General features: G+C 40.0%; 1 protein-coding gene across 3 annotated transcripts in view; it reads left to right on the plus strand.

Annotated features, from left to right (window-relative positions):
- The window catches only part of LOC308586356 (scavenger receptor cysteine-rich domain-containing protein DMBT1-like), a 40,829-nt gene that overhangs the window by 9,705 nt on the left and 15,960 nt on the right, over nucleotides 1–15,164 (plus strand). For all 3 annotated transcript variants that reach the window (XM_081192835.1, XM_081192836.1, XM_081192837.1), the window contains 22 exons: nucleotides 249–275; nucleotides 1,002–1,149; nucleotides 1,246–1,430; nucleotides 2,855–2,884; nucleotides 3,042–3,071; nucleotides 3,230–3,268; nucleotides 3,753–4,064; nucleotides 4,391–4,414; nucleotides 4,672–4,707; nucleotides 6,049–6,072; nucleotides 6,353–6,391; nucleotides 6,957–7,268; nucleotides 7,830–7,853; nucleotides 8,111–8,146; nucleotides 9,488–9,511; nucleotides 9,792–9,830; nucleotides 10,396–10,707; nucleotides 11,237–11,260; nucleotides 11,517–11,552; nucleotides 13,807–14,118; nucleotides 14,683–14,706; nucleotides 14,964–14,999. In XM_081192835.1, coding sequence (XP_081048961.1) covers nucleotides 249–275; nucleotides 1,002–1,149; nucleotides 1,246–1,430; nucleotides 2,855–2,884; nucleotides 3,042–3,071; nucleotides 3,230–3,268; nucleotides 3,753–4,064; nucleotides 4,391–4,414; nucleotides 4,672–4,707; nucleotides 6,049–6,072; nucleotides 6,353–6,391; nucleotides 6,957–7,268; nucleotides 7,830–7,853; nucleotides 8,111–8,146; nucleotides 9,488–9,511; nucleotides 9,792–9,830; nucleotides 10,396–10,707; nucleotides 11,237–11,260; nucleotides 11,517–11,552; nucleotides 13,807–14,118; nucleotides 14,683–14,706; nucleotides 14,964–14,999 — 2,073 coding nt within the window. The remainder of the gene's footprint in view (nucleotides 1–248; nucleotides 276–1,001; nucleotides 1,150–1,245; nucleotides 1,431–2,854; nucleotides 2,885–3,041; nucleotides 3,072–3,229; nucleotides 3,269–3,752; nucleotides 4,065–4,390; nucleotides 4,415–4,671; nucleotides 4,708–6,048; nucleotides 6,073–6,352; nucleotides 6,392–6,956; nucleotides 7,269–7,829; nucleotides 7,854–8,110; nucleotides 8,147–9,487; nucleotides 9,512–9,791; nucleotides 9,831–10,395; nucleotides 10,708–11,236; nucleotides 11,261–11,516; nucleotides 11,553–13,806; nucleotides 14,119–14,682; nucleotides 14,707–14,963; nucleotides 15,000–15,164) is intronic.

Below are 15,164 nucleotides of genomic sequence, written 5' to 3' on the forward strand. Positions count from 1 at the left end.
AGCTACAGCAAACCTCCACTGCCTTTCCATTCTCCAAGGCCCAGAAACTGACCTTAGGCCAAGGGAAGCAGAGGCAGCAGGGATGGTGGCAGAATAAACCTCCCCTCTATGCCAAACACCATGTTCTAGAGAGAATTGGTTGGTATTTGTGGGGAAGGAAGCCCTTCAGGAGTGTTTTAAGCCTGCCATAATAAACAAACAAACAAACAAACGTTTAAATTTGCTGATCATTGTTTATCTTTCTTTAGGACCAGCAGCTTCTGCACAAACTACTGGTAAGTGCTTGCCTTCTACTTTTTCACATTCCAAGTGTGACTTTTTTTGCAAGCAGGACTGTCTGCTACATGGTGGAGTGTCTAAGCTTCAGTGAGAAATGTTTTTAAGGTTGCTGAGTCATATATTTTTTGACACAAAGCAAAAATGAAAACGACTTTGAAAAGTTGCATGGAAATTCACATATAAGTGTGGAACTAGAAGCAATGAGCATGTTGTATTGCGAAGCACAAACACCTGATCCAGAATAAAAACACTGTTCCTTCTTTCCCTTGTTCTCTGATCAAGAAAACATCACTTTATAAGAAATGCTGTATTTCTAGCCTAATAAAATAGCATTTAAAAACCAAACAAACAAACAAACAAACAAACAAACAAACAAACAAACATATTGAATTGGGTGGGCCCATGAAATATATACTGTGTTATAAAGGATCCTATACTGGAGATTGGGTAACCTGGATTCACTGGGCCTTATGGGTCTAGTCCTTATTCCTCTACTGATGGCAGCTTGTTGCTTGTGGTACATGGATCATTTGGCTGAAATGACTGTTTCGCAAGACAAGCAAACCTGATATTTCTGGTGGCTGAAGAAAAAAGAAGGACTACAAGAAACTTAGTCCTTGTAAGTACCAGGGTCAAGGTTAAGATAGAGAATTGTTACCAGGACTGCTTTTTTGTGGGGGCAGGGGACTGAGATAATCAGTGTTTAATTGTATGTTTACTAGGAATCTATGGATGTGGCAATACTTTCTCAAATCCATATCAGTCATTTTCTGGCCCGTATTACAATGGTGATGGAAGCATCATACAGTGTCTCTGGACAATCTATTCCTATGATTCTAGTCCTATAGTGCTAACTCTTGACTATTTGAAGTAAGTACTGATACTGCAAACTTTGGGATGGGATGGGACGGGACCCAGGAGCTCTTGCTTGAAATAAGATGGTTTTGTGCTCTTTTATCTTCACAGTTTAGACTGTACGCATGAATATGTTCATGTCTACGATGGAAATGTTTATCAATCAGCACTACTTGGGAATATATGCAGTGGCTGGAGCTGGGTATTCACTTCCTATACAGGCACTATGACAGTTCTGCTCCACAGACAGTCCTATCGTTCAGGCTCTGGCTTTTTTGCCTATTACAATATAGCAGGTAATCTTGGAACTCATACATTTCTTTTTCCTACAGCCAAATATCTTTGGTTTTTGTTGGACGAGAATCTCAACACTTTTGGCATCTGAGATTTGGCTTTGGGATTAAAATATAGGGGCCTAACGCAGCCTCATGAAATGAAATTTTGGAAAAGTTAGATCATTCCCCAACTCTCATGGGCCAGTGTGGGTTGGGAAATGAGCTATTTATTAAAATAATAAAAGAAAAGAAAAGAAAAGAATAATAAAATAAAATAAAATAAAATAAAATAAAAAGCACTGACCATAAGATTTACTGTGTATATGCATCTGTAACACTAGGATCAAGTCTGTTTTGGACCCATTCTGTGTCTTTCCCATAAGATTTGTTATTTGGGCCCAAATCAGCTCTGTTAAATCAGAATTTCTGTTTTCCCCACATTGGCTATACTCCCCCCCCCCTTGTCACAGAATTGCTTGGTGTTTGTAGGCTAATGAGCCCCTCAAGAGTGTTGTAAGCCTGCCAAATTGCAGGCAGATCCCTCCAGAGGGTTTTGTGCATTACAGCCACCTTGCAATGTGAAGTCAGTTGAGGGGGGTGCCTGCTTTGACCTCTGCTTGTCTTCAGAGTGCCATGTTCACTGTGGGAAGGCCATGGCTGAGTGGCACAGCACATGTTTGCATGCAAAGGTCTCAAGTCTGGTGCACAGCATCTCCAGGAGGTGCTGGGAGAGATTACATCTGAAGAACCGGGGAGCTGCTGCAGAAAGTGGCATTGGGTCTTTTCGCAAGGCTGTTTACTGTGGACTTGCTACTGCTCATGCATTCGAGTTTTGCACAGCATCCGCATGGATAGTCTACATCAAAATGCAGCCACTCCCATATTACCTTCACATTTAATCTGGATTGACTGGATCTTGGAGGGTTTAAATGTAGAAATAGGAAAAGTGTATTAAATGGGGGGGGGAATGGAATGACATTTTGATGAGGAAATTGGAACTGATATAGTTACCTCCCCAGTTTGGGGGCATGTTAGTGACTGGAAATGCATTGAATCCTTCAGGATGGGAACGCGTTGGATCCTCCCTAACATGGGTAAATGTGGTATAGATGGAAACTTTTTGCATCTTTGTCTGAAACCCTTTGCTCCATATTGATAGGACAAGATGCTTGGCACTGAGGAGGAGGGACCTGATGGTCCTCTTCATGGCTGGACAGCTCTTTCCACCCTTGGTGAGAAGGATCCAGTGCTTCCTATGACCCCAGGGACACCATCCCAGGGACCATAGATACGGTTGAAGGACATATTATTTTTATATTCACTTAGTTTATTCCCCCCCCCCATTTTCAACAATTCACCATTCATTTACAAGTAAATGCTGTATACTTGTAAGATCATTAATTGTAATGCGGCTCTGAATCCTTTTTGTTTGTTTCTTTTCAAAGCATTAACCACAGAATTCCCGCAAACCAGCGGTAAGGAAAATTTGCCACTTATTTAAAAATCTGCTACATAATACATAATATGTATTAGATGACTTAGTATTAGAACAAAATTCACAGCTACAAAGCTGGGATTTTCAGTAATATTGCTCTTAATTCTTGTTTTTCCTATATTTCTATCTTTTCAAAGTATTAACCACAGAATTCCTGCAATCTACCGGTAAGGATAATCTGCCAATTATTTAAAAATCTGCTACATAATACATACTATGTATTAGATGACTTAGTATCTAAGACGTCAACCTCATGCCTACAGTTTTAGATGGTACAGAATTTAAATGCCAAAAGATCTCACTTTTGTCATGTTTGTTTCTGCAGAAGAAGTTCCTACAAGTGAAACAGCAGTTTCACCCAGAGGTAAGTTCAGTGTTCACTGTAAGATGGGCTTGTCAAAATTGGGGAGAATGAGCAAGAACATTGGCGTCAGATCAAAGGCTTGAAAGTTCCTTAAAGAGAGGTACCAGCTTAAGTTTAAGTTCAGCATGACCCAAAAGGAACTCGTTCCGGTCCACATTGCTTCCTTTACAAAACACAAATGTTCAGTTCACTGCATTTGGTCACATTAACATTTCTTTTTTAGAGAGGAGAATATTTTGCACAATTGAAAAAAAAATCCCCTAAATGTACAACACATTTGTTTTTTCAAGGCAATATAGAACTGGGGAGATATGTTAAGGTTCATTAGTTATGAATGCAAAAGGCAACTACTCTCTTGATGAGCTGCACAAAGTCAACACGTTGAAATCCTGATGCCAGTAGAGTATGATGCTTAGGTTAGGGGTGGGGAGAACCTGAGTTTACAAGTCTTGCCTATGTAAGAATGATATTTTCTTGTTCTAAGATGTTCCCATGAGACTGGTCGGTGGGAACAACAGGTGTGAAGGACGCGTGGAACTCTATTACAGAGGAAGCTGGGGGACAGTCTGTGATGATGGCTGGGACTTAAATGACGCGCAGGTTGTCTGCAGAAAGCTTGGATGTGGATTGGCTTTGTCAGCACCAGGAGGTGCCCATTTTGGCCATGGCGCTGGCCAGATTCTCCTGGATGACGTAAACTGCAGAGGGAATGAACCTTCTCTGGAGCTGTGCTCTCATCCGGGATGGGAACGTCACAATTGTGCTCATAGTGAAGATGCTGGTGTCATCTGCTCAGGTAAATTTCCAATCCTGTGTATTTAGTATTGTTGTGGTGACATCCCTCCAATTTCAATAGGAAAGCAAGGCATGAGTGTCAATTGCTCTGGTCAAGGGAAGATCCTATGTTGCCATGTGGATGGAAATAGGCAGAATTCATTGCAGTGCCTTTATTGTTACAGAGAACCAGCACTGGGTGCGATTCTTCTGGAAATCTGTTCTGCTCGTTTGTAACAAAATAGATGCAGAATATCAACCAACAGATGTCACTATTTTATGTACATCAAGGGTCTTTTTCTTAATATTTATGCTGGCTGAATATTTTTATTATTTGTTTATCCGCAGCTTCCGGAAGACCTAATACAACAGGTACCTTTTTTTTCTTATTTGTCTGATTCTCTCAGCATTTGAGGGCACCTTTTTATTGATGCTCCTTCTTCCAAATCATGGCTTCCATTTTTATCTTTGTTTATAACCAAAGCCTAATGTTAAAGTGACCATGTATGATGAAAATATTGCCCTTCTCAGAATTGATGGGGCAAAGCCAACCTCATGCCTACACTTTTAGATTGTGCAGAATTTAAATGCGTATCGATTTCACTTTAGTCATTCTTTTTTTCCTGCAGCTCTTCCTACAAGTCCCACAGAAGTTATATCCAGAAGTAAGTTCAAAGTTCTCCATAAGATATACTTTTGAAAATCAGGGAGAATGAGTAAGAACCTTGGAATCAAATCAAAGCCGTGAAATTTTGTTTTAAAAAGGAACTAGTTCAGTTCAGGTTTACCTCTTTTAGCTGTTTAGTTCATGTTCAGTTCTAAGCTCAGTTCTGGTACATCCCAAATATCCTTTCCAATTTGTTTTCAGCATTCAGAATGTTATAACTTGCTCCTGTATCATATGTACTTAAGAAGACTAAAATACAATCCTTATGTTTGGAGGCCAAAAGAATATATAGAATTAAAAAAGACAAATAAAAGAATGACCCTAGAGATGAACTAAAAATCGCTGAATGTTCTACCCCCAAAATGAAGTTAATCACATTCAGTCCAGCCTGCAATTATGGGAACTGCTTTCTGGTGTAGTTCAAAGATTTTTGAATTCTGTGAATATCGTGAACTAGTTCATTCGAAACACTGAGTCAAATGCAATCTACCTAACTAGTCTGAATAAAATGTCTGACGCATGCAGAGATGTAATTGTGTTTAAGATAAACCTTCTGTCACAAGTACAGTGTGGACACAGGTAAGGAAGTCACAGGCAACCCTTCTTCTTTGCAAAGTGCCTCAGGAGGAAGTGATGTGCAAAGAGGATGGGATGGAAGGGAAGGGAACACTTCAGCCTTCACTGCCCAGTTGCTTTTCTTCTGAAATTTTCCACTTTGTTACAGTGTTTGAGACTCAGGGATACCTTTCAACAGTGACTGTGAAGCCAAGTAGATGGGGAAATCATCTAAATGAGGGGAACAAGTGGTAGAGGAAAGTTTGAGCATTCTGCTCAGTTCTGTCCCTTCTCTGATGCAATTAAACGCCCCTGAGAGCACTTTCTAAGGGAGATTGAGTCAGCAGGTGGTTTGGATGCAGCTTCTCCTTCCTATTGGCATTATTACCTATCTATTTTTTATTAAAAATCCTTAAAGGGGCATCTGTGCAATATTCTCCTCTCCTTGCAAGATGGAGGTGCATTCTGTAGAAAGAGGTAAATAACTTGTAGTGGTGACATCCGTCCTGTTTCAAAGGGAAAGCAAGGCATGAGTGTCAGTTGCTCTGGTTAAGGAATGATCCTATGTTGCCATGCGGATGGAAGGAGGCAGGATTCATTGAAGTGCCTTTATTCTTACAGAGAACCAGCACTGCGTGTGGTTATTCTGGGTATCTGTTTTGCTGGATTGTAACGAAATAGATGCAGAATATCAAGCAGCAGATGTCACTATTTTATGTACATCAAGGGTCTTTTTCTTAATATTTATGCTAGCTGAATATTTTTATTATTTGTTTATCCACAGCTTCCGTAGGACCTCATACACCAGGTACCTTTTATTTCTTATTTGCCTAATTCCTTCAACATTTAAAGAAAAGTTTTTTAAAGATGTAGATTCTTCCAGATCACAGCTTCCATTTTTATCTTTAGAAATGAACAAAGCCCAGCTCTAAACAGGCTCATTGGACCATGTATGGTGGTAATATTGACCTGCTTGTCATTGGTTTGGCCCAAGTGACGGTACAGAAGTCAACCTCATGCCTACAGTTTTAGATGATGCAGAATTTAAATGCCAAAAGATCTCACTTTTGTCTTGTTTGTTTCTGCAGAAGACGTTCCTACAAATGAACCAACAGTTTCACCCAGAGGTAAGTTCAGTGTTCACCGTAAGATAGGTCTGTGAAAATTGGGGAGAATGAGCAAGAACATTGGCGTCAAATCAAAGGCTTGAAAGTTCCTTTAAGAAAGGAATTAGCTTAAGTTTAAGTTCAGCATGACCCAAAAGGAACTCGTTCCGGTTCACATTGCTTCCTTTACAAAACACCCGTCTTCGGTCCACTGCAGTTCACATCTCCATTCAAGGTCATGGAAAGTATGCTTGGCAAGTTCAAGCAGAGAACTTTTTGTTTTGACAGGAATTATGTAACATGAACATTTCTTTTTGGGAGGGGAGTATATTTTGCACAATTGCAAGGAATCCCCTAACATACAACGCATTTGTTTTTTCAAGGCAATATAGAACTGGGGAGATATGTTAAGGTTCATTAGTTATGAATGCAAAAGGCCTTCACAGCAACTACTCTCTTGATGAGCTGCACAAAGTCAACATGTTGAAATCCTGATGCCAGTAGAGCCTGATGCTTAGGTTAGGGATGGGGGGAACCCGAGTTTACAAGTCTTGCCTATGTAAGAATGATATTTTCTTGTTCTAAGATGTTCCCATGAGACTGGTCGGTGGGAACAACAGGTGTGAAGGACGCGTGGAACTCTACTACAGAGGAAGCTGGGGGACAGTCTGTGATGATGGCTGGGACTTAAATGACGCGCAGGTTGTCTGCAGAAAGCTTGGATGTGGATTGGCTTTGTCAGCACCAGGAGGTGCCCATTTTGGCCATGGCGCTGGCCAGATTCTCCTGGATGATGTAAACTGCAGAGGGAATGAACCATCTCTGGAGCTGTGCTCTCATCTGGGATGGGAACGTCACAATTGTGGTCATCATGAAGACGCTGGTGTCATCTGCTCAGGTAACTTTCAGATCCTTTGTATTTAGTCTTCTAATATATTTCTAACAGTGGAGATCTCATTGCAGGAAGCCAAATGAATGAGGAAATGGTATAAAGTCTATTTGGTAAATTGCATGGCCATACTTCTGCTTCCTATTGGCATTATTACATCGTCGTCATCATCATCATCATTATTAAAAAGCCTTAATAATATTGTGCATACTGTGCAATATTCTTCACTCCTCCCAAGATGGAGCTGCATTCTGTAGAAAGAGGCAAATAACCTGTTGTGGTGACATCCGTCCTGTTTCAACAGGAAAGCAAGGCATGAGTGTCAGTTGCTCTGGTCAAGGGAAGATCCTATGTTGCCATGTGGATGGAAATAGGCAGAATTCATTGCAGTGCCTTTATTGTTACAGAGAACCAGCACTGGGTGCGATTCTTCTGGAAATCTGTTCTGCTCGTTTGTAACAAAATAGATGCAGAATATCAACCAACAGATGTCACTATTTTATGTACATCAAGGGTCTTTTTCTTAATATTTATGCTGGCTGAATATTTTTATTATTTGTTTATCCGCAGCTTCCGGAAGACCTAATACAACAGGTACCTTTTATTTCTAATTTGTCTGATTCTCTCAGCATTTGAGGGCACCTTTTTATTGATGCTCCTTCTTCGAAATCATGGCTTCCATTTTTATCTTTGTTTATAACCAAAGCCTAATGTTAAAGTGACCATGTATGATGAAAATATTGCCCTTCTCAGAATTGATGGGGCAAAGCCAACCTCATGCCTACACTTTTAGATTGTGCAGAATTTAAATGCGTATAGATTTCACTTTAGTCATTCTTTTTTTCCTGCAGCTCTTCCTACAAGTCCCACAGAAGTTATATCCAGAAGTAAGTTCAAAGTTCTCCATAAGATATACTTTTGAAAATCAGGGAGAATGAGTAAGAACCTTGGAATCAAATCAAAGCCGTGAAAGTTTGTTTTAAAAAGGAACTAGTTCAGTTCAGGTTTGCCTCTTTTAGCTGTTTAGTTCATGTTCAGTTCTAAGTTCAGTTCTAGTACATCCCAAATATCCTTTCCAATTTGTTTTCAGCATTCAGAATGTTATAACTTGCTCCTGTATCATATGTACTTAAGAAGACTAAAATACAATCCTTATGTTTGGAGGCCAAAAGAATATATAGAATTAAAAAAGACAAATAAAAGAATGACCCTAGAGATGAACTAAAAATCGCTGAATGTTCTACCCCCAAAATGAAGTTAATCACATTCAGTCCAGCCTGCAATTATGGGAACTGCTTTCAGGTGTAGTTCAAAGATTTTTGAATTCTGTGAATATCGTGAACTAGTTCATTCCAAACACTGAGTCAAATGCAGTCTACCTAACTAGTCTGAATAAAATGTCTGACGCTTGCAGTGATGTAATTGTGTTTAAGATAAACCTTCTGTCACAAGTACAGTGTGGACACAGGTAAGGAAGTCACAGGCAACCCTTCTTCTTTGCAAAGTACCTTAGGAGGAAGTGATGTGCAAAGAGGATGCGATGGAAGGGAAGGGAACACTTCAGCCTTCACTGCCCAGTTGCTTTTCTTCTGAAATTTTCCGCTTTCTTACGGTGTTTGAGACTCAGGGATACCTTTCAACAGTGGCTGTGAAGCCAAGTAGATGGGGAAATCATCTAAATGAGGGGAACAAGTGGTAGAGGAAAGTTTGAGCATTCTGCTCAGTTCTGTCCCTTCTCTGATGCAATTAAACACCCCTGAGAGGACTTTCTAAGGGAGAATGAGTCAGCAGGTGGTTTGGATGCAGCTTCTCCTTCCTATTGTCATTATTACCTATCTATTTTTTATTAAAAATCCTTAAAGGGGCATCTGTGCAATATTCTCCTCTCCTTGCAAGATGGAGGTGCATTCTGTAGAAAGAGGTAAATAACTTGTGGTGGTGACATCCGTCCTGTTTCAAAGGGAAAGCAAGGCATGAGTGTCAGTTGCTATGGTCAAGGAATGATCCTATGTTGCCATGCAGATGGAAGGAGGCAGGATTCATTGCAGTGCCTTTATTCTTACAGAGAACCAGCACTGCGTGTGGTTATTCTGGGTATCTGTTTTGCTGGATTGTAACGAAATAGATGCAGAATATCAAGCAGCAGATGTCACTATTTTATGTACATCAAGGGTCTTTTTCTTAATATTTATGCTAGCTGAATATTTTTATTATTTGTTTATCCACAGCTTCCGTAGGACCTCATACACCAGGTACCTTTTATTTCTTATTTGCCTAATTCCTTCAACATTTAAAGAAAAGTTTTTTAAAGATGTAGATTCTTCCAGATCACAGCTTCCATTTTTATCTTTGGAAATGAACAAAGCCCAGCTCTAAACAGGCTCATTGGACCATGTATGGTGGTAATATTGACCTGCTTGTCATTGGTTTGGCCCAAGTGACGGTACAGAAGTCAACCTCATGCCTACAGTTTTAGATGATGCAGAATTTAAATGCCAAAAGATCTCACTTTTGTCTTGTTTGTTTCTGCAGAAGACGTTCCTACAAATGAACCAACAGTTTCACCCAGAGGTAAGTTCAGTGTTCACCGTAAGATAGGTCTGTGAAAATTGGGGAGAATGAGCAAGAACATTGGCGTCAAATCAAAGGCTTGAAAGTTCCTTTAAGAAAGGAACCAGCTTAAGTTTAAGTTCAGCATGACCCAAAAGGAACTCGTTCCGGTTCACATTGCTTCCTTTACAAAACACCCGTGTTCGGTCCACTGCAGTTCACATCTCCATTCAAGGTCATGGAAAGTATGCTTGGCAAGTTCAAGCAGAGAACTTTTTGTTTTGACAGGAATTATGTAACATGAACATTTCTTTTTGGGAGGGGAGTATATTTTGCACAATTGCAAGGAATCCCCTAACATACAACGCATTTGTTTTTTCAAGGCAATATAGAACTGGGGAGATATGTTAAGGTTCATTAGTTATGAATGCAAAAGGCCTCCACAGCCGCTACTCTCTTGATGAGCTGCACAAAGTCAACATGTTGAAATCCTGATGCCAGTAGAGCCTGATGCTTAGGTTAGGGATGGGGGGAACCCGAGTTTACAAGTCTTGCATAAGTAAGAATGATATTTTATTGTTCTAAGATGTTCCCATGAGGCTGGTCGGTGGGAACAACAGGTGTGAAGGACGCGTGGAACTCAACTACAGAGGAAGCTGGGGGACGGTCTGTGATGATGGCTGGGACTTAAATGACGCACAGGTTGTCTGCAGAAAGCTTGGATGTGGATTGGCTTTGTCAGCACCAGGAAGTGCCCATTTTGGCAATGGCTCTGGCCAGATTCTCCTGGATGATGTAAACTGCAGAGGGAATGAACCTTCTCTGGAGCTGTGCTCTCATCCGGGATGGGAACGTCACAATTGTGGTCATCATGAAGACGCTGGTGTCATCTGCTCAGGTAACTTTCTGATCCTTTGTATTTAGTCTTCTAATATATTTCTAACAGTGGAGATCTCATTGCAGGAAGCCAAATGAATGGGGAAATGGTATAAAGTCTATTTGGTAAATTATGTGGCCACACTTCTGCTTCCTATTGGCATTATTACCTATCTATTTTTTATTAAAAAGGCTTAAAGGGGCATCTGTGCAATATTCACCACTCCTCCCAAGATGGAGGTGCATTCTGTAGAAAGAGGCAAATAACCTGTTGTGGTGACATCCCTCCAGTTTCAACAGGAAAGCAAGGCATGAATGTCAGTTGCTGTGGTCTAGGAAAGATCCTATGTTGCCATTCAGATGGAAGGAGGCAGGATTCATTGCAGTAACTTTATCCTTACAGAGAATCAGCACTGGAAATCTGTTCTGCTGGATTGTAACAAAATAGATACAGAATATCAACCAGCAGATGTCACTTTTTTATGTACATCAAGGGTCTTTTTCTTAATATTTATGCTGGCTGAATGTTTTTATTATTTGTTTATCCACAGCTTCCGGACGACCTAATACAACAGGTACATTTTATTTCTTATTTGTCTGATTCTCTCAGCATTTGAGGGCAACTTTTTATTCTTTTTATTCTTCCAAATCATGGCTTCCATTTTTATCCTTGTTTATAACCAAAGCCTAATGTTAAACTGATCATGTATGATGAAAATATCGCCCTTCTCAGAATTGGTGGGGCAAACCCAACCTCATGCCTACACTTTTAGATTGTGCAGAATTTAAATGCGTATAGATTTCACTTTAGTCATTCTTTTTTTCCTGCAGCTCTTCCTACAAGTCCCACAGAAGTTATATCCAGAAGTAAGTTCAAAGTTCTCCATAAGATATACTTTTGAAAATCAGGGAGAATGAGTAAGAAGCTTGGAATCAAATCAAAGCCGTGAAAGTTTGTTTTAAAAAGGAACTACTTCAGTTCAAGTTTACCTCTTGTAGCCGTTTAGTTCATGTTCAGTTCACATTTCAGTTCTAGTACATCCCAAATATCCTTTCCAGTTTGTTTTCAGCATCCAGAATGTTATACCTTGCTCCTGTATAATATCTACTTAAGAAGACTAAAATATAATCCTTAGGTTTGGAGGCAAAATGATTATATGGAATTAAAAAAGACAAATGAAAGAATGAACCTAAAGATGAACTAAAAATCACTGAATGTTCTACCCCCAAAATGAACTTAATCACATTCAGTTCAGCCTGCAGCTATAGGAATTGCTTTCAGGTGTAGTTCAAAGATTCTTGAATTCTGTGAATTTCGTGAACTAGATCATTCCAAACACTGAGTCAAATGCAGTCTACCTAACTAGTCTGAGTAAAATGTCTGACGCTTGCAGAGATGTAATTGTGTTTAAGATAAATTTTCTGTCACAGGTACAGTGTGGAAACAGGTAAGGAAGTCACAGGCAACCCTTCTTCTTTGCAAAGTGCCTCAGGAGGAGGTGATGTGCAAAGAGGATGGGATGGAAGGGAAGGGAACACTTCAGCCTTCACTGCCCAGTTGCTTTTCTTCTGAAATTTTCCGCTTTCTTACGGTGTTTGAGACTCAGGGATACCTTTCAACAGTGGCTGTGAAGCCAAGTAGATGGGGAAATCATCTAAATGAGGGGAACAAGTGGTAGAGGAAAGTTTGAGCATTCTGCTCAGTTCTGTCCCTTCTCTGATGCAATTAAACACCCCTGAGAGGACTTTCTAAGGGAGAATGAGTCAGCAGGTGGTTTGGATGCAGCTTCTCCTTCCTATTGGCATTATTACCTATCTATTTTTTATTAAAAATCCTTAAAGGGGCATCTGTGCAATATTCTCCTCTCCTTGCAAGATGGAGGTGCATTGTGTAGAAAGAGGCAAATAACTTGTGGTGGTGACATCCGTCCTGTTTCAAAGGGAAAGCAAGGCATGAGTGTCAGTTGCTTTGGTCAAGAAATGATCCTATGTTGCCATGCAGATGGAAGGAGGCAGGATTCATTGCAATGCCTTTATTCTTACAGAGAACCAGCACTGCGTGTGATTATTCTGGGTATCTGTTTTGCTGGATTGTAACGAAATAGATGCAGAATATCAAGCAGCAGATGTCACTATTTTATGTACATCAAGGGTCTTTTTCTTAATATTTATGCTAGCTGAATATTTTTATTATTTGTTTATCCACAGCTTCCGTAGGACCTCATACACCAGGTACCTTTTATTTCTTATTTGCCTAATTCCTTCTACATTTTAGGAAAAGTTTTTTAAAGATGTAGATTCTTCCAGATCACAGCTTCCATTCTTATCTTTGGAAATGAACAAAGCCCAGCGCTAAACAGGCTCATTGGACCATGTATGGTGGTAATATTGACCTGCTCATCATTGGTTTGGCCCAAGTGACGGTACAGAAGTCAACCTCATGCCTACTGTTTTAGATGGTGCAGAATTTAAATGCCAAAAGATCTCACTTTTGTCATGTTTGTTTCTGCAGAAGAAGTTCCTACAAATGAACCAACAGTTTCACCCAAAGGTAAGTTCAGTGTTCGCCGTAAGATAGGTGTGTGAAAATTGGGGAGAATGAGCAAGAACATTGGCGTCAAATCAAGGGCTTGAAAGTTCCTTTAAGAAAGGAACCAGCTTAAGTTTAAGTTCAGCATGACCCAAAAGGAACTCGTTCCGGTTCACATTGCTTCCTTTACAAAACACCCGTCTTCGGTCCACTGCAGTTCACATCTCCATTCAAGGTCATGGAAAGTATGCTTGGCAAGTTCAAGCAGAGAACTTTTTGTTTTGACAGGAATTATGTAACATGAACATTTCTTTTTGGGAGGGGAGTATATTTTGCACAATTGCAAGGAATCCCCTAACATACAACACATTTGTTTTTTCAAGGCAATACAGTATAGAACTGGGGAGATATGTTAAGTTTCATTAGTTATGAATGCAAAAGGCCTCCACAGCCGCTACTCTCTTGATGAGCTGCACAAAGTCAACATGTTGAAATCCTGATGCCAATAGAGTCTGATGCTTAGGTTAGGGATGGGGAGAACCTGAGTTTACAAGTCTTGCATAAGTAAGAATGATATTTTATTGTTCTAAGATGTTCCCATGAGGCTGGTCGGTGGGAACAACAGGTGTGAAGGACGCGTGGAACTCTACTACAGAGGAAGCTGGGGGACGGTCTGTGATGATGGCTGGGACTTAAATGACGCACAGGTTGTCTGCAGAAAGCTTGGATGTGGATTGGCTTTGTCAGCACCAGGAGGTGCCCATTTTGGCAATGGCGCTGGCCAGATTCTCCTGGATGACGTAAACTGCAGAGGGAATGAACCATCTCTGGAGCTGTGCTCTCATCTGGGATGGGAACGTCACAATTGTGGTCATCATGAAGACGCTGGTGTCATCTGCTCAGGTAACTTTCAGATCCTTTGTATTTAGTCTTCTAATATATTTCTAACAGTGGAGATCTCATTGCAGGAAGCCAAATGAATGAGGAAATGGTATAAAGTCTATTTGGTAAATTGCGTGGCCATACTTCTGCTTCCTATTGGCATTATTACATCATCATCATCATCATCATCATCATCATCATCATTATTATTATTAAAAATCCTTAATAATATTGTACATGCTGTGCAATATTCTCCACTCCTCCCAAGATGGAGGTGCATTCTGTAGAAAGAGGCAAATAACCTGTTGTGGTGACATCCCTCCAGTTTCAACAGGAAAGCAAGGCATGAATGTCAGTTGCTGTGGTCAAGGAAAGATCCTATGTTGCCATTCGGATGGAAGGAGGCAGGATTCATTGCAGTGCCTTTATCCTTACAGAGAATCAGCACTGGAAATCTGTTCTGCTGGATTGTAAAAAAATAGATACAGAATATCAACCAACAGATGTCACTATTTTATGTACATCAAGGGTCTTTTTCTTAATATTTATGCTGGCTGAATATTTTTATTATTTGTTTATCCACAGCTTCCGGAAGACCTAATACAACAGGTACCTTTTATTTTCTATTTCTCTGATTCTCTCAAGGTTTGAGGGCACGTTTTTATTGATGCTCCTTCTTCCAAATCATGGCTTCCATTTTTATCTTTGTTTATAACCAAAGCCTAATGTTAAACTGATCATGTATGATGAAAATATTGCCCTTCTCAGAATTGATGGGGCAAACCCAACCTCATGCCTACACTTTTAGATTGTGCAGAATTTAAATGCGTATCGATTTCACTTTAGTCATTCTTTTTTTCCTGCAGCTCTTCCTACAAGTCCCACAGAAGTTATATCCAGAAGTAAGTTCAAAGTTCTCCATAAGATATACTTTTGAAAATCAGGGAGAATGAGTAAGAAGCTTGGAATCAAATCAAAGCCGTGAAATTTTGTTTTAAAAAGGAACTAGATCAGTTCAGGTTTACCTCTTTTAGCTGTTTAGTTCATGTTCAGTTCTAAGTTCAGTT

Source organism: Podarcis bocagei, assembly GCF_964188305.1.
Source record: "Podarcis bocagei genome assembly, chromosome: 4".
In the NCBI taxonomy this organism is placed as follows: Eukaryota; Metazoa; Chordata; class Lepidosauria; order Squamata; family Lacertidae; genus Podarcis; species Podarcis bocagei.